Source organism: Hemiscyllium ocellatum, chromosome 2, assembly GCF_020745735.1.
Source record: "Hemiscyllium ocellatum isolate sHemOce1 chromosome 2, sHemOce1.pat.X.cur, whole genome shotgun sequence".
NCBI lineage: Eukaryota > Metazoa > Chordata > Chondrichthyes > Orectolobiformes > Hemiscylliidae > Hemiscyllium > Hemiscyllium ocellatum.
Window position 1 is genome coordinate 78620031 of NC_083402.1, and position 22537 is coordinate 78642567.

Below are 22537 nucleotides of genomic sequence, written 5' to 3' on the forward strand. Positions count from 1 at the left end.
TCTCATGGTATTGTGGGTCAACCCACAGAAAGTGATTGCAGTAGTTCAAGAAGACAGCTCATTACCACCTTCTAAGGGACTACTAGGGATGGGCAATAAATGCAAAAACAAATATGGATAGAACATGTGCCATGAGGTTTCTTAGAATTTGGCATGTTTCAGATGCTGGTATCCATGGATATCGGTTGTACATGATCAATGCCTGTGGAACACGTCCTGAGATGTTGGTACCTGATGTCTAATATAGAGCTCATTTGAAGCAAATGGTGAGCTGAATTTGTCAGGTACTTGCTCTGGTTTCTATGTCAAGCTTTTGTGATGTCTGGCTTGCTTGATAAATTCTGTAAGGTAGAAAGCTGAATATCAATGAAGTGAGTTAACAAAGTATTTAGTAAACTTTAATCGCTGTTGATTGGCAACTTAGCATTACCTAGTGAGAAACATGCCATGCCGTTTCTGAAAATTCTAAATGTTGGATGGAAATGCTCCCAGTGTCAAGACTTGCCTCGTTGGACTTCTCATCTGATTCTGCCACAAATCTCACCATAGCCCATATCATTCAGATCCCTATAAGATTCTGTCCATGGTTTTGTTGAATATTTGTAGTATTTAATTTCTTTTACTCACTTGTTGATAACAATCAGATTTAAAACCATTTAAACTTACTGACTCCATTAGTCAGAAATGAGGAAATGCTTTATACTTTTGCGGCTAAATGGTATTTGCTGGCAATGAGCTCCACTAAGTGCTGTCACCTCGTGATTGAACGAAGGTCATTTCCTTGATTGCCTACATTCACTGTTGGAATAAAATCATTCATTTGTGTAAACAAATTTAGTCTAAATATATAGTAACTAGATTGACTGCAGATTTAGGGTATTCAGTAAAGTGCAGACTGATAACAACGGTCCTAATAAAAGCAATTTACTGCGACAATTAGTTTATTGGCCTTACATTTACTTATACAATGAATACTTTTGTAGTGTTTGCTAGATCTACCAGAAGGAAATTTGGTCTCTATTGGGAATTAGAAGATTTATAAACATCCCAATAGATGGTGTTAGCAGCAATGTTCCCTCAATTTTGTTTCTTCCATATGCAGAATTGATTTTATATGTGGAAACATTAAGGTAATGCGCAGCTGTGTACTATGAGTAGAAACAGAAAAGAAACTATATATTGTACGAACCTCTAAAAAGTTACCGTAAGTATGGAACAAGAAGAAACAATGCCACCTCCTGCCTTAACATTGTGCTAATAGTCAAATGACCAGATTTACCACAGATTTAAATTCACTACAAAAACCATTGTTCATTATTGTTCATTAAAGAACTATTTGTTAGCTTTTATGTTGCAAAATGTAATTTAGTCTGAAAAGTTGGTCATGCCATACATATGTAAACATTTACATACAGAGATTAGAATTTATCATTTTATACAGGTCTGTACATTTTTCAATCATATGCCCATATAATTAGCTGAGGCGTCAGCAGAGCCCAAATGATTGCATGGGCCCCCTGTTCTTCGTTAGGCGGGCAGATGTTACACGGTGGTCTTTCCCCACCGCACCTTGGCGGCAGTTGCCCCAAGCTTCAGCGCGTCCCTCAACACGTAGTCCTGGACCTTGGAATGTGCCAGTCTGCAACACTCAGTCGGGGTCAACTCCTTCAGCTGGAAGATCAACAGGTTTCGGACCACCCAGAGAGCGTCCTTCACCGAGTTGATGATCCTCCAGGCACAGTTGATGTTCATCTCAGTGTGCGTCCCGGGGAACAGGCCGTAGAGCACGGAGTCCCGCATCACGGCGCTGCTTGGGACGAACCTCAACAAACACCACTGCATTCCTCTCCAGACTTCCTCTGCATAGGCACATTCCAGAAGGAGGTGTGTGACAGTCTCTTCCTCCCCCCGCAGCCGCTTCGAGGGCAGCGTGTGGTGCGGTTGAGAGTCCGGGCGTGCATAAAGGATCTCACAGGCAGAGCCCTTCTCACCACCAGCCAAGCCATGTCTTGGTGCTTGTTGGAAAGTTCTGGCGAGGAGGCATTCTGCCAAATAGCTTTGACAGTCTGCTCAGGGAACCGCTCGATAGGATCCGCCCTCTCCTTTTCCCGAAGGGTCTCGAGGACACTATGTGCTGACCACTTCCTGATGGACTTGTGGTCAAAGGTGTTTTTCTTCATAAACGTCTCCATGAAGGACAGATGATACGGAACGGTCCAACTACTCGGAGCATTCCGTGGCAGCGAGGCCAGGCCCATCCTTCGCAACACCGGGGACAGGTAGATCCTCAGTACGTAGTGACACTTGGTGTTTGCGTACTGGGGATTCACACACAGGTTGATGCAGCCACATACAAAGGTGGCCATCAGGGTGAGGGTGGCATTGGGTGTATTTTTTCCCCTGTTGCCCAGATCTTTGTACAGCGAGTCCCTTCGGACCCGGTCCATCTTTGATCTCCATGTAAACTGGAAGATGGCCCGGGTGACTGCAGCAGCACAGGTTCTGGGAATAGGCCAGACCTGTGCCACATATAATAGCAATGACAGTGCCTCACACCTGATGACCAGGTTTTTTTCCCACGAAGGAGAACGACCGTAGCTTCCATCTGCCTAGTTTCTGCCTCACTTTGCTGATATGCTCCTCCCAAGACTTGGCGCATGCCCCAGCCCCCCCGAACCAAATACCCAGCATTTTCGGTCCTGACGTTGAAGGGGATCGAGGATTGGTCGGCCCAGTTCCAGAAGAGCATGGCCTCGCTCTTGCCTCAGTTTACCTTGGCCCCTGAGGCCCGTTCGAACTGGTCTCAAATGCGCATGAGTCTGCGCATGGACAGTGGATCTGAGCAGAAAACGGCGACGTCATCCATCTACAGGGAGGCCTTAACCTGCAGGCTCCGCTCACAGGAATAGTCATCCCTCTCAGGCTCACATCCTTCCTGATGGACTCGGCAAATGGCTCTATGCAGCACACAAACAAGGCAGGAGAGAGAGGCCAGCCCTGCCTGACTCCAAATCTGACTGGGAAGCTATCTGATTCCCACCCATTGATTGAGACTGCACTGACAATGTTGGTGTAGAGCAGTCTGATCCAATTGCAGATCCCCTCCCCAAAGCCCATTTTGGAGAGAACATTTCTTAAATACCTGTGTGATATCCTGTCAAAGGCTTTCTCCTGGTCCAGGCTGATCAGGCAGGCGTCCAACCCTCTGTCCTGCACGTAGGCGATCGTATCCCTGAGGAGTGCGAGACTCTCAGCGATCTTCCTGCCCGGCACAGCACAGATTTGGTCATGTTGGCGATTACCTTTGACAGGATTTTGTAATCCGCATTCAACAGTGTGATTGGTCTCCAATTTTTGAGTTCCTCCCTCTCCCCCTTCCGCTTGTAGATGAGGGTGATGATGCCTTTCCTCATGGATTCACTAATGGTGCCTGCTCGAAGCATACTGACATACACCTCCAGCAGGTCCTGGCCAATCCAATCCCACAGAGCAGAATAGAGCTTGACCAGTGAGCCATCACTTCTGGAAGTTTTATTCTTTTTGAAGGACTCGAGGGCCTTGGTCAGCTCATCCAGAGATAGCCGCTGATCCAGCCTTTCGCGTGTTCTGTCGTCTAAGACTCCGTGATAGAGGACAGGAACGACTGGGAGGCCGCGCTGTTGGTCAGCTTCGCGTCATACAGACTGGCATAGAAGGATTTACTGATCCTCATGACGTCAGCCTGAGATGACGTTATCGAGCCATCTTCTTCCTTCAGGCTGCTGAGCACAGAGCTCTCTTTGTGCACCTTCCGGAAGAAGAAACGTGAGCACGTCTCGTCCTGCTCCACCGAGCGGACCCTGGACCGGAAGATTATCTTGGAAGCCTCCGAGGCAAAGAGCGAGGCTTGCTGGCCCTTCACCTCTTTGAGGTCCTCCATGACATCGACCCCCATTGTCTGCAGCAGGAGCAGGTTTTGCATATTTTCCTGGAGCTGGGACAGTTTTCCCCGCCTCTCTCTCACCTCCTGAACACCTTTGAGGATGAATAACCTCTTGATGTTCCCTTTTACTGTTTCCCACCAGTCCGCTGGGCACTCAAAGAGGGGCTTCACAGTTCTCCAACCTGCGTAGTCCCTCTTGAGCTCCTCAATGTTTCCCGGGGTCAACAGCTATATATAAAGCTGCAATATATAAAGAGCTAAATAGGCTTGCCTTTTGACTGAATAGGAAACACAGAAAAGGCGACTATTTTTTCAACTTATTGAGTGTTGTTTTCTACCAAATACTTCTATGAAATGGTGAGAAAAATAACTCAATAATTTTTTCACATTAACAAATGGAGTCAAGTGGAGAGAGATAAGTGTTCTCCAAGAATTTGGGGGGAGGTTGGCTGTTGTGAACTGGAAGGGGAAAGTAAAAAAACACAGCTTCGCTGTGAATTACATGAATAATAAGAAATGAAATTTAGAAGAGAGAATGGACTCCCTGACAGAGAATGACTACCGAAGTAGTTTTTACAATATTTTAAATCAACCCATTCAGAGATCTTGTTATACATATCTGGAACAGGTGTGACTTGAATGTGAGACTCCAAGCCCAGAGGTAGAGAGACTACCACTGTACCACAAGAGAACTCAGAGGAGTAGTATTAGCAGAAGTGGTGGCAGATTAAAAATAACTGTACCTTGTGAAGTAATAATCTGCTTCACTTTAGAAGATGAGCTGTCTCTCATATTACATATAAAAGTGGAACTGGGGAGAAATAGCCTTTGGATATTTAAAATGTCCCAATTATATCTCAAGTGATAACCTCAACAGAACCTTTGCATTATTATATTATTGGGCCTGGAATCCAAATGTCCCACATTTAGAATCATTTCTTGTGCGCTAGATATGACTCCAACTAGTGGCAAATTCACTCCTGTTTCCTATTGATGTCAATTTTGCTCGGGCCCCTTTAAGTCACATGCACTAAATGCTGCATTGATATCAACATCAGTCATCCTCACATCATGACTGCACCTCTTTTGTCTACGTTTGGGCCAAGGCTGTTATGAGATCAGGATCCAAGTGGCTCTGAGGACTCTTGTGGTACAGAGGTATTGTCCGTGGACTAGTAGACCTGGGTTAAGGTACCACCTGTTCCAGATGTATGTGGTAATATCTCTGATCAGATTCATTAAAATATCTAGAATTATGGAGCAGCATTTAGTTGGATTGGAGTTGTGTTACTTTTCTAAACAAAGACATGCCTGTGCAAGTTTCTCCGTTGCTGGGAAGAAGCCAGTATTGTAGCTATACCAGAATGCGTTTGGCTAAGGTTACAGTTAATTTTGGAGTACAAGTCTTAAATACTATTGCTGGAATGTCATCAGAACCCACAATCTTTTCTGTTTCCAGTTCCTTCTGGCGTTGCTTGATACTATATGCAGTGAGCTGAACTGGTTGAAAACTGGCATGTGTGGTGTTTATGATCGGTGAGGAGGCTGAGGTGTTTTGCAAATTCTTCAGCCTTATCTTTTGCACTGAAGTGCTGGACTTTAATTAACTGAAAATGTTGATATTTATGGAGAATCCTACTTGGGTAATTATTTACTTGTACACCATCACTCTCAACTAGAAGCTGGATAAACAGGAAGAAAGATGATGATTTACACAACCTCAAGAGATCCAAAATTACTTGACAGCCAAATGTGTATTTGATTGTAGGCTGGAATCTACTTCACCCATTCAAGTTGTGCACCCTATCTTTGCTCATTTTCAGATTAAACTAAGATTGTTCTTCAGTTTTCTGACCAGTCAAGGAGAGCTACATAAACAAAATAGAATCTCTAATTAAAGGATCACTAGTAATGGTAACAGTATTCAGAAAACATCCTAGTCTGAGAGAACAAAGTATAGCTGGAATATTGTCCCCCTGTTACATGCTCAACACTTAAGGCCAGAAGGAGAAGATGTACCAGCCTCATCCAGCAGGTGTCTCTGCAAGTCACAACAGCTGTGTGAGAACCTGAAACCCCTACAGGAAGAGGTTTAATGACATAATGAGGAGTTGGCAAGATGAGTGGCCTAGTCTTTGCTTTGTCACTTTTGGAGTCTTTTCCTGCATTACATTCCTTCTTAGATGATGAGGGGGATAGAGAATATGATATTATTTTATTTTGGTTCTTTCATGTGATAAGGACATCACTGACCAGGCCACCATTTATTGCCCATCCTTAATGCCCAGAAGCAGTTTGGAGAATGGTACTCAGTGGTGTTCACCAACGGTCCCCTTGGTTTATTGGAATTCAAAGTAAAATTTGAAAATATGCTAATAATACCAACCTTGGAGATGTAACAAACAGTGAGGATGACACCAATCGTAATGATAATAGTCATAATCATAATCACAATGCACATACATACAATCCAACATACATAGATAACAATAAAACATAGATGGGCTAACAGAATTGGGAGAGAAATGGCAGATGAGATTTAACACTGAGAACGGGCAGCACGGTGGCACAGTGGTTAGCACTGCTGCCTCACAGCGCCAGGGACCTGGGTTCAATTCCCACCTCAGGCGACTGACTGTGTGGAGTTTGTACATTCTCCCTGTGTCTGTGTGGGTTTCCTCTGGGTGCTCCAGTTTCCTCCCACAGTCCAAAGATGTGCGGGTCAGGTGAATTGGCCATGCTAAATTGCCCGTAGTGTTAGGTAAGGGGTATGGGTGGGTTGTGCTTCGGCGGGTCGGTGTGGACTTGTTGGGCTGAAAGGCCTGTTTCCACACTGTAAGTAATCTAATCTAAAGTGGAATTTGATACATTTTGGTAGAAAGGATAAGGACTGACAATATATAGTTAATAGTCATTTTTGAAGAGTGTGAAGATCAGAGGGACATGGTTCATGTTTATAGATATGAGACATGCCAAAACTTATTGATTGTAATTAATAAAGCCTATGGTATCTTAGCCTTCAATGATTTTGAATACAAAATCAAAGAAGTTATGCTAATCTATTAGAAACCTCTGCTTAGGCCATTACCAGAATATTGTGTCAAGTTTGATCACCACACTTCTGGAAGGATGCAAGATTCCTTGAGACAGTGCAGGGAAATGACTGATATGCTTCCAGGGATGAGGGGTTTAGCTATAAAATTTTGTTGGAGAAGCTAGGATTGTTCTGCTTTGGATAAATGGCAGATTTGCACCCATCAGCTGGTTAGGTACAGTTCGTACCCTACTTGTGAACAGCCAAAAGATACTGTTTTCAGATGATAAGCCAATTTTTGTGACATGCGGCCTATATACCTTGCATCACACTGGCACTGAAATTCATATACCAGACTTTCCTTATGTGTGACAAGCAATACACCTGATAGGAGTACTATCATTAGATTATTAGCCCAGAGATGCAGTTAATGTTCTGGGGTCCTGAATCCTGCCATGACAGATAGTGAATGTCAATTCAATAAAAATTTAGAATTTTATTTTAATTCATTCATGGGATATGGGCTGGTTGGCTAGCATTTATTACCTCTCCCTAGTTGCCCTTGAGAAGACTGTAGTGAGCTGCCTTCTTGAACTGCTGCAGTCCATGTGCTGTGGCAAGGAACTTCATGATTTTCAACCAGTGATAGTGAAGGAACAGTGATGTATTTCCAAATCAGGATGGTGAGTGGCTTGGGGGGAAAATGATGGTGTTCCCATCATTTTGAGTAGAAATAAAAATTGTATTCAGAGACTATTGATGACCATGAAACCATTGTCAATTGTTGGAAAAACCCATTTAGTTCATGAACATCCTTTAGGAATGGAAACTGCTGACCTTACCTGGTCTGGCCTAAATGCAACTCCAGACAAACAGCAATAATTTGGGATGGGTAATAAATACTGACCTATGATGACCACATCCTATGAATGAAAAAAATGATGATGGAGATGTACAAGATTTAACAAGTTTGCAAGAATCATTGCTGAACAATAAAGGAACTTAAGTTTGAAATATGGCCACTGAGATATGATTGTCACCCAATGCTTTGAAGCAGATGTTGTGACTCAAACTTTGACATATCTTTGAGATGTTGGAACAGGGCATCATTAATTTTTTTAGTGTATTTTCATACTGACATTTGCACATAACCACAGTGAGGTTGACAAACCCTGGCTCCCACCATGCCACTGTACCTCCTTCATTGATTTTGTTCTACTCATTCTCCCAGTGTGGAGGCTGTGCAGCAGCTACTAGAGCTGGCTGTTCTTGCTAGGCTTGCTGAAGCTCCTGTCTCTGCTGTTTCATTCTCAATAGAAGCAAAGCCATAAGAAATGCAGTGATAGTATCAGATATCTCCATGGGCAGATAATTGCAGGAAAGTCAGAGAGATTATTCAGGTTCTTAAAGATACATCTCAGCCATCACCCCCTCAATAATCAAGCTGAATTCTATGGCCTCCACACAGTGTAGCAGGGAGGAGGCTTCTTAATTTATTCATGTGCCTTCATGAAGGCTACCTATTAAGGTTGTGCCTTAATAGGTAACCTTGAGTTACATGATCTTAACAAACATATGGTGGACCAACAAAATATCTATGCTCCACTGGGAGTCAGCTTTTCCCAGTAGACCCCCGTCCCCAAGAAACTCAACCCCATTCCCCTCAACCTCCCTTCCAAATCACCTTGCTGAATTACTTTTCTGTGTGAAGATATTGCAACAGCTATGCACTGTCTTCCATTTCTTACTCTAGGTTGCTGTTGTCAAGTGGGTCAATCAGATTCAGTTTTTAAGTTTCTTGTTACAATCAGACTTCTTGAATTTAAATGATAAGGAGGTGTCAGTGCGCACAATGTAATGTTCATAATTGCTTCAGCAATTTGTTATCTGCATTCATTGACAATTACCGATCTCCAGATGAAGGGAAACTTTGAAGGCAGTTGGGTAGCATTATTTAATCAATGAAGACTTGTTTACAACGATTATCCTTTGCAAGGTTTCAATATAACATCAAATCTCTCCTTCCACTTTGATGCAGTTTCAGCTATTTCGTGAACTTAATGTTTAGTAAGGCAAAGTTCTAACTTGTGCCCATGTGAGTGAATTTTATGCTACCATTAACTCATGACTGTCCCTCATTATTCATGTTGTCTTTGTATTACCTTCTTGTGGTCCTATAATCTTTCAGCTTCTCCTCATTTTGACTGAGTCCCTTTACAGCATTATTCATTTCCCCATGTTATCCCTCGGGCCTGTGGCTTGAATATTCCTCTGGCTTTGCTGACCCTGTGATGAAAAGACCAGAATATACACAAGCCGGTTGTAACACCCCCTCAAGTGCTCCTGATCCCCTCTGATTCACTAACAAATCTCATCCTAATATGTATCTCCTATCAGTGTCTTAATTCCCTCATCGTCCAATACAATGAAGTCAGTCTGAAGACTTGATCTCCCTACATTTCCCCAGGATGCCACAAAATCATAGAAAGACTACAGTGTGGAAGCTGGCTGTTTGGCTCATTGAGTCCACACTGACTCTCTGAACAGCATCCCAACCAGATCCACCCAACAAACCTATCCCTGTAATCCTGCATTTCCCATGGCTAACCCACCTCGCCCTACACTGTGGGAAGAAACCCATGCAGACATGGGGAGAATGTACAAACTCCATGCACACAGTTGCCCGAAAGAGGAATCAAACCCAGGTCCCTGTGAGGCAGAAGTGCTAACCACTGAGCCATGGCGCTGCTGTGGACTGGCCCATGATAATCCCTCTGACTTTTTATGACCAAACCTCTGTGACTGACTATGGGTCACACCCTAGGTTAATCACTCAACAGCATCCTGATTGACCCATATATAATACAGCTGAACTGGACCTTGAGAACTGTCTGCAGCCCAGTCACCAGCCTTCAAGGGAACACGTCCCTGGGCTAGAATAGGATTAAGTGCTTGATTGATTGTGACCAATCCCCTGGACTGGAATCAGACCATATAGTGCAATCTCAGCTCTTAAATGTTTAAAGTAATCCCGAAAGCTAACTTTTGCTGTCACAACAAAAGTGAGGCAATCCCTCAATTGACTGGAGTCCACCCTCACTCACTTAAACATTCCTCCCCTTTGACTTTGACACATCACTTTTTACTTCTAGTACACGCAGAGTGTTTGCTGTGCAAAGTGCAGGCCCAAGCTGCGCTTTGATATTGATGTAACACCATGCAATACAGTGATATAGCCACCCTCCCTCTGACTGATACATTTACTGTTCAATGCTCCATATTGCCACAAATGACCAGCCTCTACCTTTGTTCTAAACCACAGAGGGTGCCTGCCTTTAATGTAGCTTATAAAATTGTTTGCATGTGAGGGAATAGTGAGAGTGGTGGATGTGACCGTTGGTGGGAGATGAGTTTGGTTGCAGATGTGGAATGAATGTAAGATATTGGAAAGAAGAAGGTGGCACCTGTACTGTTAAAGTGTAAAAAGACATTGACCTTCTTCTTACCTTGCTGGGCATTCCTCCAGTTGGCTGAGACTGCACTAACCCAGGTGGCAACCATGGAACAGGTTGGCATGGTCTATGTTGCGTTGCGAGTTCTGGGGGAAGAGAAAGTCCTGTACTGATGTCACTCCATCCATCAGGATATTGAGGATTCTTTCCATAAAGCAATGAGTCGAATTCCCCTAGTCTGTCATGTGTGAGACAAATGGCTGCCGAGCTATCTGGACTGTCGGTGCTTGTGGGTTTGAACAAGGGTCAGAGTAGGCGGAAGGGATGCAGTGAATTCTGCGATATTGAGCATAGAACATTGAACATTACAGTACAATACAAACCCTTTGGCTTTTGATGTTGTGCTGACCTGTGGAACCAATCTGAAGCCATTTTCATTCATATGTTTATCCAATGACCATTTCAATACCCTTAAAGTTGGCAACTCTACTACTGTTACAGGCAGTGTGTTCCATACCCCTACTACTCTCTGAGTAAAAAAACTACCTCTGACATCTGTCCTAGATCTATCACCGCTCAATTAAAAGCTATGTCCCCTCCTGCTAGCCATCACCACCTGAGGAAAAAGGCTGCCACTGTCCACCAACCTAACCCTCTGGTTATCTTATATGTCTCATTAAGCCACCTCTCAACCTTCTTCTCTGTAACAAAAACAGCCTCAAGTCCCTCAGCCTTTCTTCATAAGACCTTCCCTCCATACTAGACAACGTCCTAGTAAATCTGCTCTGAACCCTTTCCAAAGCTTCCATATTCTTCCTATAATGCCATTTACAAGTTCGCTGATGATACCACCGTAGTTGTTCGAATCTCAGATAGTGAAGAAACAGACTACAGATGGGAGGTGGACGACCTCGAAAAATGGTGCACTGCGAACAACCTAGCTCTCAATGCCAGCAAAACCAAAGAACTCATTATTGACTTTCAGCGGGATGTTACACATTAACAGCACAGAGGTGGAATGTATGAAGAATGTCAAACTCTTGGGAGTGGTCGTCCACAACAAGCTTTCTTGGACTCTTCCTGTGGATGCACTGGTTACAAAGATCCAACAACGATTCTTCTTCCTCAGGCAGCTGAGGAAATTTGGCATGACAGCGAATACCTTTGCCAACTTCTATAGGTGCACCATTGAGAACATTCTGTCTGGATGTATCACTACCTGGTATGGCAACTGTACCATTCAAGATCGGAGCTGGTTACGAAGAGTGATGAACTGGGACTGGACAATCACAAAGGCCAACCTCCCATCTATAGAATCCATCTACCAGGCCCGCTGCCAAGGAAAGGCCACCAGCATTCTCAAAGATCCATCCCATCCTGGCAATGTTTTTCTACAACCTCTACCATCGGGGCGAAGATACAGAAGCCTGAACACACTCACCAGCTGGTTTTTAAACAGTTTCTACCCTACTATTGTTAGAATACTGAATGGACTCACAAACTCTTAACTTTTGCCTGTACCTGTGTTTTTGTTTTTGCCACTGTTTATCTATTATTTACTTATCTACGCTATTTAACTATGTGATCTACTTGGACCGCTTGCACAACAAAGCTTTTCACTGTGCATTGGTACATGTGACAATAAATTCAATTCAATTCAATTCAGTTCAATTCAATAGTCCTGTGACCAGAACTGTATGCAGTACTCCAAGTGCAGCCGCATCAGAGTTTTGTACAGCTGCAGCATGACTTCGTGGCTCCGAAACACAATCCCTCTACCGATAAAAACTAGTGCACTGTATGCCTTCTTAACAACCCTAGCAACCTGGGTGACAACTTTCAGGGATCTATGTACCTGGACACTGAGATCTTTCTGCTCATGGACACTACCAAGAATCTTAGATTCACCCAAATACTCTTTATTCCTGTTGATCCTTCTAAAGTGAATCACCTCACACTTTTCCACATTAAAGTCCATTTGTCACCTCTCAGCCCAGCTCTGCAGTTTATCCATGTACCTCTGTAAACTGCAGCATCCTTTGGCACTATCCACAACTCCACCGACCTTAGTGTCATCCTCAAATTTATTAACCCATCTTTTTACACCGTCATCTAGGTCACTTATAAAAATGACAAACAGCAGTGGCCCCAAAACAGACCCTTGTGGTACACCACTAATAACTGAACTTCAGGATGAACATTTCCCATCAACCACCAGCCTCTGTCTTCTTTCAGCTCACCAATTTCTGATCCAAACTGCTGAATCACCCTCAATCCCTTGCCTCTGTATTTTTTGCAACAGCAACCTTGGGGAACCTTATCAAATGCCTTACTGAAATCTATATACACCACATCAACCACTTTACCCTCATTCACCTGCTTGTCACCATCTCAAAGAACTCAATAAGGTTTGTGAGGCATGACCTATTCTTCACAAAACTGTGTTTACTATCCCTAATGAACTTATTCCTTTCTAGATGATTATAAATCTTATGTTTTATAACCTTTTCCAGCACTTTACCCACAACTGAAGTAAGGCTGACTGATCTATAATTACCAGGGTTGTTTCTACTCCCCGTCTTGAACAAGGGGACAACATTTGCTATCCTCCAGTCTTCTGGCACTATTCCTGTAGATAATGATGACATAGAGATCAAAGCCAAAGCCTCTGCAATCTCCTCCCCAGCTTCCCAGAGAATCCTAGGATAAATTCCATCTGGCCCAGGGGACTTATCTATTTTCACAGCTTCCAGAATTGCTAACACCTCCTCCTTGTGAACGTCAATCCCCTCTGGTATCCTGATACTCAGTATTCTCCTCAACAACATTGTCTTTTTCTAGTGTGAATACTGATGAAAAATATTCATTTCATGCTTCCCTATCTCCTTGGACTCCACACACAACTTTTCACTACTATGTTTGATTGGCCCTAATCTTTCTCTAGACATTCTTTTATTCCTGATATACGTATAGAAAGCTTTTGGTTTTTCCTTAATCCTATCTGCCAACGACTTTTCATGTTGCCTCCTGGTTCTTCTTAGCTCCCTCTTTAGGTCTTTCCTGGCTACTTTTAACTCTGAAACGCCCTATCTGCCCCTTCACATCTCATCCTAACATGAGCCTTCTTCATCCTCTTGACAAGAGATTCAACTTCTTTCGTAAACCTCGGCTCCCTTGCTCAACTATTTCCTCCCCGCTTGACAGGTACGCACTTATCAAGGACATGCAGTAGCTGTTCCTTGATTAAGCTCCACATATCTGCTGTGGTGAGTTGTTCCAGGAGCAGTTCAAGGCAGGATGGTGTGGAATTTGGACATGAGGCATGCTGTGGGGGTGTGGCAGACAATTAACGAGGCACATTTGATAAGATACAGTGAGATAACTTGCGGCAAGAAACCCTCAATAAACCTCAATGTAACTTAGACTTAGCCAAAACAAACCATAATATTCAGCCCATGGTTCCATTAGATCAGCTTTTAATTGCAGTTTTTTAAATATTGAATTTAAATTTCACTACCTTCCATGGTAGGTTTCGAAAACATATTCTCAGAACATTAAATTGCGACTCTGCATTACAATTCCAATGGGATTATCACTGAAAAAGTCAGAATCTCAACATCCAGAAATTTCTCAATTTTCCCCTCAAATGTTCTACCTTGCTCTCATTTCTATGCTACTAATGATTCTCCTCTCCTTTCCTGAGAAATCAGGTGGCACAAATTCCCAATTTGTGATTCAAAACTAGCACTGGCAGCTGCAGTTCATTAATCACTTGTTCTTGCCTACATCCAACTCTGCATTCATCATCATGTATCTGCTTGCTTGATGGACACTGACCTTTTCAACCCTGTGCTATGCAAGGTGATAGTTGAAAACCACTAGCTTCACTATAACACTATACTTGCTCTTGACCCCGCTCAATGGCTATTTCAGCCCCTCATGACTTTACTTTGGAGAACATGGACCCCCGTAACTTGCACGTTTCTTCCAGGTTACACAGAGGCACACATATATCTCGTTCATCTATATTGGAAATATCTTATGGCAGTTAACATCACACCATCTTGTTCATTCATTTTGTGCTTACTTGCAGGCTGACATTCTCTGAATATTGCATTGCAGTTTAGAGCAGAGGAGAAGCAGGCAGTTTGTCACAGTGAGGACTACTGAACAATATAGGGGTAACATGACATTATACTGCACCATGCTATATCAACATCACATCTGCAACTTGCACACCAATGCACTGCATGTGCTTCCACCTAATGACTATGTTGGAATGTCAATGGGCAGCAGTCCTTAGCGGAGTCAAAAGGGGCTGTGGTCAGTCATGAGGTACAGTCACAGGCAGTCAGGGCTTGTCTAATTTCAGTATAAGTCATCGAGTCATAGAGAAGTACAGCATGGAACCAGACCCTTCATCCCTTGTCCATGCAGTCAGGCCCTTGGTTTTACCAGAGCCTAGAGTTCCAAATCCTTGAAGGCCTGGGATTGGGCCCTGGAGCACAGTGCTGTGAAAGCCTCCATCTTTAGGATGGGCCGTGCTTTTTTCTGAAATGGGACAAAGAGAGGGATTGAATATCACCAAATGGATGGAAGAGTAGTTATTCAGGAACTGGAGTGGTGGTGAGGTGTCTCCATTGAATGAGTAGGCAAAGGGCAAGAGAGTTCAGTGTCTTGAGAGGATAAGTGCGTGAGAGCTATTCAGTGGATTTGATGCATGCAATAATAAGAGTTATAGCTCAGGAGCTTTAGAATGTAGCAGCAGCATTCCAGTGGGTACTGCCTCTGTGTGTGTGAGTTACCAGAGAGAAGATAGTGACATTTACAGAACACAGGAAATCATCAACTTTCCTCCTACCATCCTCAACATTCCCTTTAATGCAGGGACACATCACTGACCTGGATCATTATCTGAGTCCAGTCTAGCTAGGCCTGGTGCTATGACCTCCTTTGGTAGTAAGCAGGAAAAAGGACTGCTTTCCTCTTCACCACCACCTTCAGGTCCCTGTCTGTGAAGTGGGGAGTGAACTTCGCTTTCTGGGCCATAACCTCAATGATAATGATGGAGCACCACAACATGAGGGACAATTACTGACGTGCAACATCTAAAGTGGTGAGCTGACGGACTTTAACCATGATACCAGTAGTTGAATACTGGAAGGTCCCAGCAGTGGCAAGCATTACTTCCTCTCCTGCCATGCAATTGCAAAAGAATAATGCCCATGAGCTTGGTTACATAATCAATGACGTGAAGAGTGAGCACTTGTGAAAGAAAAGTCGCTGTGAGCCATAATTGACCAGACACCATGAATTTCAGTTGGCAAAATGCTTTAACTCAAAATGGGAAAATTTGGCCCACAGCATTTCAATAAGGTAGAAAGTGTATACAAAGCAAAGAATCAAATAAGTTTGCTATGCTAGCATGTAAGGAATGTTGATAAGCTAATGGAGTTGACTGATTAATCAGTAATTGAATAAGGGAAAAAGAAACAGCAGGGTGTCACATATTCCATTAATGTACTGTTGAATCATCACACTGCAGGATTATTAAAAATCAGAACAATTTCACTTCACTTGTTTGAAGCATCTGAAGACATTGGCAGCTGTGAGGGGAAGCGATGATATAGTGGTAATGTCACTGGAGTATTAATCCAGGCCAATGCTCTGAGAACATGGGTTTGAATTAAAACATGGGATAAAAACTAGCCTAATGGAAACTACGTGGAACAAACTGGTTGTTGTAAAAACTCATCTAGTGCATTCATGTCCTGTAGTGAAGGAAAACTGCCACACTCCCTTTATCTGGCATATGTGTGACTCCAGACCTATAACAATGTGATCGACTCTGAACTGCTCACTGAGCAATTAGGGATGGGTAATGAAAACTGGCCTTGACAGTACTGCCCACATCCAATAAACAAATATTAAGAAAAAAACACTAAGGATAGTATTAACATTGTTTGTACTTGCATGTATGTTGTTTTAACACTATTGAATATTTTTTTCAGGATGGGGACTTTCTATTCTCCTGGCTTAATTGGCATCAATATTCTACGGCTGTTGACATCCATGTACTTTCAGTGCTGGGCTGTTATGTGTTGCAATGTCCCTCAGTCAAGAGTTTTCAAGGCATCGGGATCTAATAATTTTTATATGTCATTGTTACTGTTGATATTGTTCCTAAGCTTATTGCCAGTTGTCTACACCATAATGACATTTACCCCATCGTTTGATTGTGGGCCATTCAGGTAATCAGTTTAAAAGATAGTATTATGTGTATAGAATGCATTTCTTTTTTGTTTTATGTCTAAAATGTTATCTCCTACATGACCAAACCATGTATTAAGCTTCCTTTTTTTCCCCTTTTTTTGTATTTCTTTATTCACAATGATATCAACCAAGAATAATACAATAAGGATAATGTGCTTTCTATCAAGAAACCATTGGTTAATATGGGATCTAATTATGTTATTCCTCAAATGATGTCACAGTTTTCATTCTGCTCATGTTATTGTGTATGAGCACACAATCATTTCTATAATATCATAGGGTCATAGAGTCATAGAGATGTACAGCATGGAGTTCAACTCATCTATACCGACAGATATTATAACCTAATCTAGTCCCATTTGCCAGCATTTGGCCCATATCCCTCCAAACCCTTCCTATTCATATACCCATCCAAATGCCTTTTAAATGTTGTAAATATACCAGCCTCCACCACTTTCTCTGGCAGCTCATTCCATACATGCACCACCCTCTGCATGAAAAAGTTGTCCCTTAGGTCCCTTTTAAATCTTTCCCGTCTCACCTTAAGCCTATACCCTCTCATCTGACCTCCCCCATCCCAGGGAAAAGGCCTTGTCTATCTATCCTATCTGTATCCCTCATGATTTTATAAATCTCTATGAGTCACCCCTCAGCCTCCGATGCTCCAGGGAAAACAGCCCCAGCCTATTCAATCTCTCCCTAAAGGTCAAATCCTCCCACCCTGGCAACATTCTTGTTAATCTTTTCTGAACCCTTTCAAGTTTCACAACATCCTACTGATAGGAAGGAGACCAGAATTGCACACAATATTCCAAAAGTGGCCCAAACAATGCCCTGTACAGCTGCAACATGACCTCCCAACACCTATGCTCAATGTTCTGACTAATAAAGGAAAGCATATCAAATGCCTTCTTCACTATCCTGTCTACCTGCAACTCTACTTTCAAGGAGCTATGAACCTGCACTCCAACGTCACTTTGTTCAGCAACACTCCCGAGGACATTACCATTAAGTGTATAAGTCCTGCTAAGATTTGCTTTCTCAAAATGCAGCACCTCACATTTATCGAAATTAAACTCCATCTGCTGCTCCTCCACCCATTGGCCCATCTGATCAAGATCCCATTGTACTCTGAGGTGACTTTCTTCGCTGTCCGTTGCACCTCCAATTTTGGTGTCATCTGCAAATTTACTATATTCACATAGTTCCTATGTTCACATCCAAATCATTTATGTAAGTGGCAAGCAATAGTGTACCCAGCACACCACTGGTCACAGGCCTCCAGTCTGAAAAGCAACCCTCCACCACCATCTTTTGTCTTCTACCTTTGAGGCAGTTCAGCATCGAAATGGCTAGTTCCTTCCGTATTCCATGAGATGTAACCTTACTAATCAGTCTCCCATGGGGACCTTGTCAAACGCCTTACTGAAGTCAATATAGATCACATTCTACCACTCTGTCCTCATCGATCTTCTTTGTTACTTCTTCAAAAAACTCACTAAAGTTCATACAACATGATTTCCCATGCACAAAGCCATGCTGACTAATCCTAATCAGACCTTGCTGTTCTAAATCCATGTAAATCCTGTCCCTCAGGATTCCCTCCAACTACACTGACATCAGTCTCACTGGTCTATAGTTCCCTGGCTCGTTCTTACCACCTTTCGTAAATAGTGGCACCATGTTAGCCAACCTCCAGTCTTCTGGCATCTCATCTGTGATTATCAATGATATAAATATCTCAGCAAGGGGCCTAGCAATCACTTCACTAGCTTCCCATAGAGTTCTAGGGTACACCTGATCAGGTCCTGGAGATTTATTCACTTTTATACATTTCAAGACATCAAACACCTCCTCCTCTGTAATACGGACATTTTTCAAGATGTCACCATCTATTTCCTCACTTTTTATATCTTCCATGTCCTTCTTCACAGTAAGCACTGATGTAAAATACTTGTTTATCATCTCCTCCATCTCCTTTGGCTCCACATATAGACTGCCTTGCTGATATTTGAGGGGCCCTATTCTATCCTTGGTCATCCTCTTGTCCTTAATGTATTTATAAACTCCCTTTGGATTCTCCTTAACCCTATTTGCCAAAACTATCTCATATCTCCTTTTTGCCCTCCTGATTTCCCTCTTAAGTATACTCCTACTGCCTTTATACTCTTCTAAGGATTCACTCAATCTATACCTGACATATACTTCCTTCTTTTTCTTAACCAAAACCTCAATTTCTCTACTCGTCCAGCATTCCCTACACCTACCAGTCGTTCCTTTCACCCTAACTGGTATATTCTGTCTTTGAACTCTCATTATCTCATTTTTGAAGGCTTTACATTTTCCAGTAGCCCTTTAGCTATGAACATTCCCCCCCTTCTCCCCCCCCAAAAAAAAGTTCTTCCCTAATACAGTAAAAATTGGCCTTCTTCCAATTTAGAACTTCAACTTTTAGATCTGGTCTATCTTTTACCATCACTATTTAAAAATAATGAAATTATGGTCGCTGGCCCCAACGTGCTCCCCCACTGACACCTCAGTCACCTGCCCTGCCTTATTTCCCAAAAGTAGATCAAGTAGGTTAAGTATTGCACTTTCTCTAGTAGGTACATCCACATACTGATTCAGAAAAAAATTCTTGTATATACTTAACAAATTCTTCTCCATCTAAACCCTTAACACTATGGCAGTCACAGACTATATTTGGAAAGTTAAAATCCCCTACCATAACCATCCTACTATTCTTACAGATAGCTGAAATCTCCTGACAAATTTGTTTCTCCAGAAGGAATTAATTTGATAAATTGCATCTGTGCTGATTTTAACTCTTTGAATTGAATTTACTTCCATTTCTCAGTTCTTCCTCATCGCATTCCATATATTTCATTTTCAAAGACCGATCCAATTTCTCTATAAATAATTGTAGTCCCTGTCTCTCTGTTGTACAGCATGTCATAATCTACAAGTTTATGGTGTGAATTTCTTACTCTAATCGTCTTTGAGTAACCAATAATGAGCTGGCTCAGAACTGGGTGTTTGACATGATATTTTAAGGACAAAAATATAAGCTGTATCTGATATAACTGTGATATTCAATCTCATTTAGTACTTTTCTTTTCAACAAAGTGGATCTTCCAATATGTTGTCAACCTCATGTTGGAAAAAACATTGTGTTGTAATAATAGAGATGTGAGAGCATTTGACAAAATGTGTGGTTTGTGCAAGACTTTTAATATATTACAATTGAATCTACCACAATGTCTCACATTGTAAATGAGAGGTCAGGAGGTCTGATATCAGTCCATTGAAAGTTAGCCTACAGTTGCTCATCCTCAAGCTCCATTAAAATAAAATTCCATTAGTTGCATGAGCAGAAAATATGTAAGCTTAGTAATTCAGGTTGAGCTCACAGAATTCAAAGATCCGGGTAAAGTAACAATTTCACCTTTGACTTAACCATACTGTAGTAATGTGGTAAACTAAGTATATTTTAACGCACTTCCTGTAAGCAATTCTAACTTAATATCCACATTTAAATTGGGAACTTGTCAAACTTCAATTATCTTTTGTATTGTCATCATTGGTGTGAGAGTATAGTTTCAGCATTAATGAATGGAATAAAAATGAAGCAGGTTCTCAAACAGGCATTTGATCTAGTCTGCCAGATGACTAGTCATATGATGAAGCCAAGTCTTTCTCCCTCTGAATTTAGTCCTTGTGTACAATGCCTTGGGAGATCAATGAATGTACATCAGGTTTTGATTTAGTGGTTCGTGACCTGAGTACAGAAAGTACAGTTAATGATTGCAATAGCTAATGAAAAAATGTAACTGAGGATCTTTGCCAAAACTGATAAAGTTTGGAATGTTCCTCAGATTAGTCTGCTTATAACTCACAACTCACAGTTTTCCCATAAAGAAATGGTTTCTCAGATTCACATCAAATACAATTTCCCTAATGGCCTGACGAGATTATTGATATTGTCAAGGCATTAGCAATCTGAATAGAGATGTACAAAACCTACACATGGCAAACTTATTAGGGCAGAGCCATGAGGTATCATAAACTAGAGTTTAATTGCTTGAACAATTCTGCTGGCTAATGACTATCCATTTGTCAGCAATGTGGAAGTCTCTTAGTCCATTATTATTTAATGAATTATTCATTTGAAATATTAAAAATCTGCAAAATGGTATGGCGCAATTTTAATGAATACTTTTAAGTAGAGATTCAAGATGTTGCAATATATTTATGTACAATATCCAAAGCTTATTGACATTTAACTACTTATCTCTTGGACCAAAAATACTCAAACTCAAGCATAGTTCCATTACAAGAGTGAAAAAATTATCTTTAATTGACATTGGGAAGGTCGTACATTTTGTCTGCATATTGAATGCTGCAACAGGGGCAATGCTTCCGATGAAGTGTATGTCAGATAAAAGTTTCAGAACAAAAACAAATGAGCAAAGTGTACGATTGCAGTAGAGCTAATGTTGACTGTAGTTTGATGGATGTAATGTAATTGGTAAGCTATTGTTGTTTGTATTACAGAAGTGACCTTCACAGAGCGAAAATAACCAATCATTCCCCTTTAGGGTTACAGTACATTTTCCATTATTTGTGCAAATCACAGGGCTACAGTTTGGTGTTGCCTCCCAAAATGGATGGAAATTCCATCGGGCATCATAAATCAAATCAACAAAGACTGTAGATAAATGACCATCAGCAACCATTTCTCCAAGCATGTAACCATCTTGTACAAATGCTTGTGAAGGAGGTTGGTAAACCTTGGTGGAAATTTCAGGTGTGTGCCTTATTTAAATGGCACCGATTACATACATAAAAGGCATTTGGTAGAAGGCTCAGCAATTCATGCTTCTGATAGGATTTACTTGTGTATCATTGTCAGGCTGGCTGCCAGTCCAAATTTTCTTTGAGTGAGTTCCCTACTAACAATTCAAGATTTATGAGAATGGTTCCAGGGTTAAAGCACATCAGAATGAGGATAGATTTGGAGAAGTTAGAACTGTCTTCCTTGGAAAGGAAAATGCTAAAATCAGAATTACTAGAAATGTTCAAAATTGAGAGGAGTCTGGACAAATCTAGATGGGGGAAATTTCTTCCTGCTTGTAACAAGATCCAGAACGAAAGGATATGATTTTACAGGCAAAAAGATGCAACTATGGAATGAGAAAATATCTTTCCACACAATGAATAATGAGGGTTTAACATGCACTTCCTGGGAGAGTCGTGCAAGCAAGTTAACTGAGGGATTCAAGACAGCATTGGATGATTATTTAAATAGAAATAATGTCCACGGTTATGGGAAAAGATAAGGGATTGGAACTAAGTTAAAATGCTCAGAGAGCTTCTGCAGGCATATCAACTGGAATGGTCTCTTGCAGCACCATAATATTCTTGTGATTCTGTGAACATCCATAATATCTTAAAGATATTCTGCTACCCATGTATATTTACTAATGCTGAAAACATGTTTGTCTGGATTATAGAATTGATTACTCTTTACATTGTTGGAGTGCTGTGTAACACAGTGCATCCTGTAGAACACCACATATCCCCCATTAATTTAAAAAAAAAGTTGACACTCTTCTGATCTTGTATGTGCTGCTTGTTTAGTTCATTTATTTGACAACAGAATACTGATGCCACAATCAACAGTAAAATGCGTGACCATGAGTATCAAGTTCTCTGAGAGAAAGGAAAATCTAAAATATCTGAAGCACACTCAAACTGAATTCAAAAAGAAAAAGCATTTTTAATTAATTTTGGGTTGTACTTCTACATATCATAGGAGAAAATATTCAAATCTTCAAATCAATATGTTTTTGCAAT

At 41.6% G+C, this 22537-nt stretch overlaps 1 protein-coding gene across 1 annotated transcript in view; it reads left to right on the forward strand.

The window, feature by feature from the left end:
- LOC132825892 (transmembrane channel-like protein 2-A) overlaps window positions 1–22537 on the forward strand; it is a 98050-nt gene that overhangs the window by 61422 nt on the left and 14091 nt on the right. Inside the window, exon 15 of the mRNA XM_060841505.1 lies at window positions 16420–16659. Within this exon, the coding sequence (XP_060697488.1) occupies window positions 16420–16659 (240 nt within the window). The remainder of the gene's footprint in view (window positions 1–16419; window positions 16660–22537) is intronic.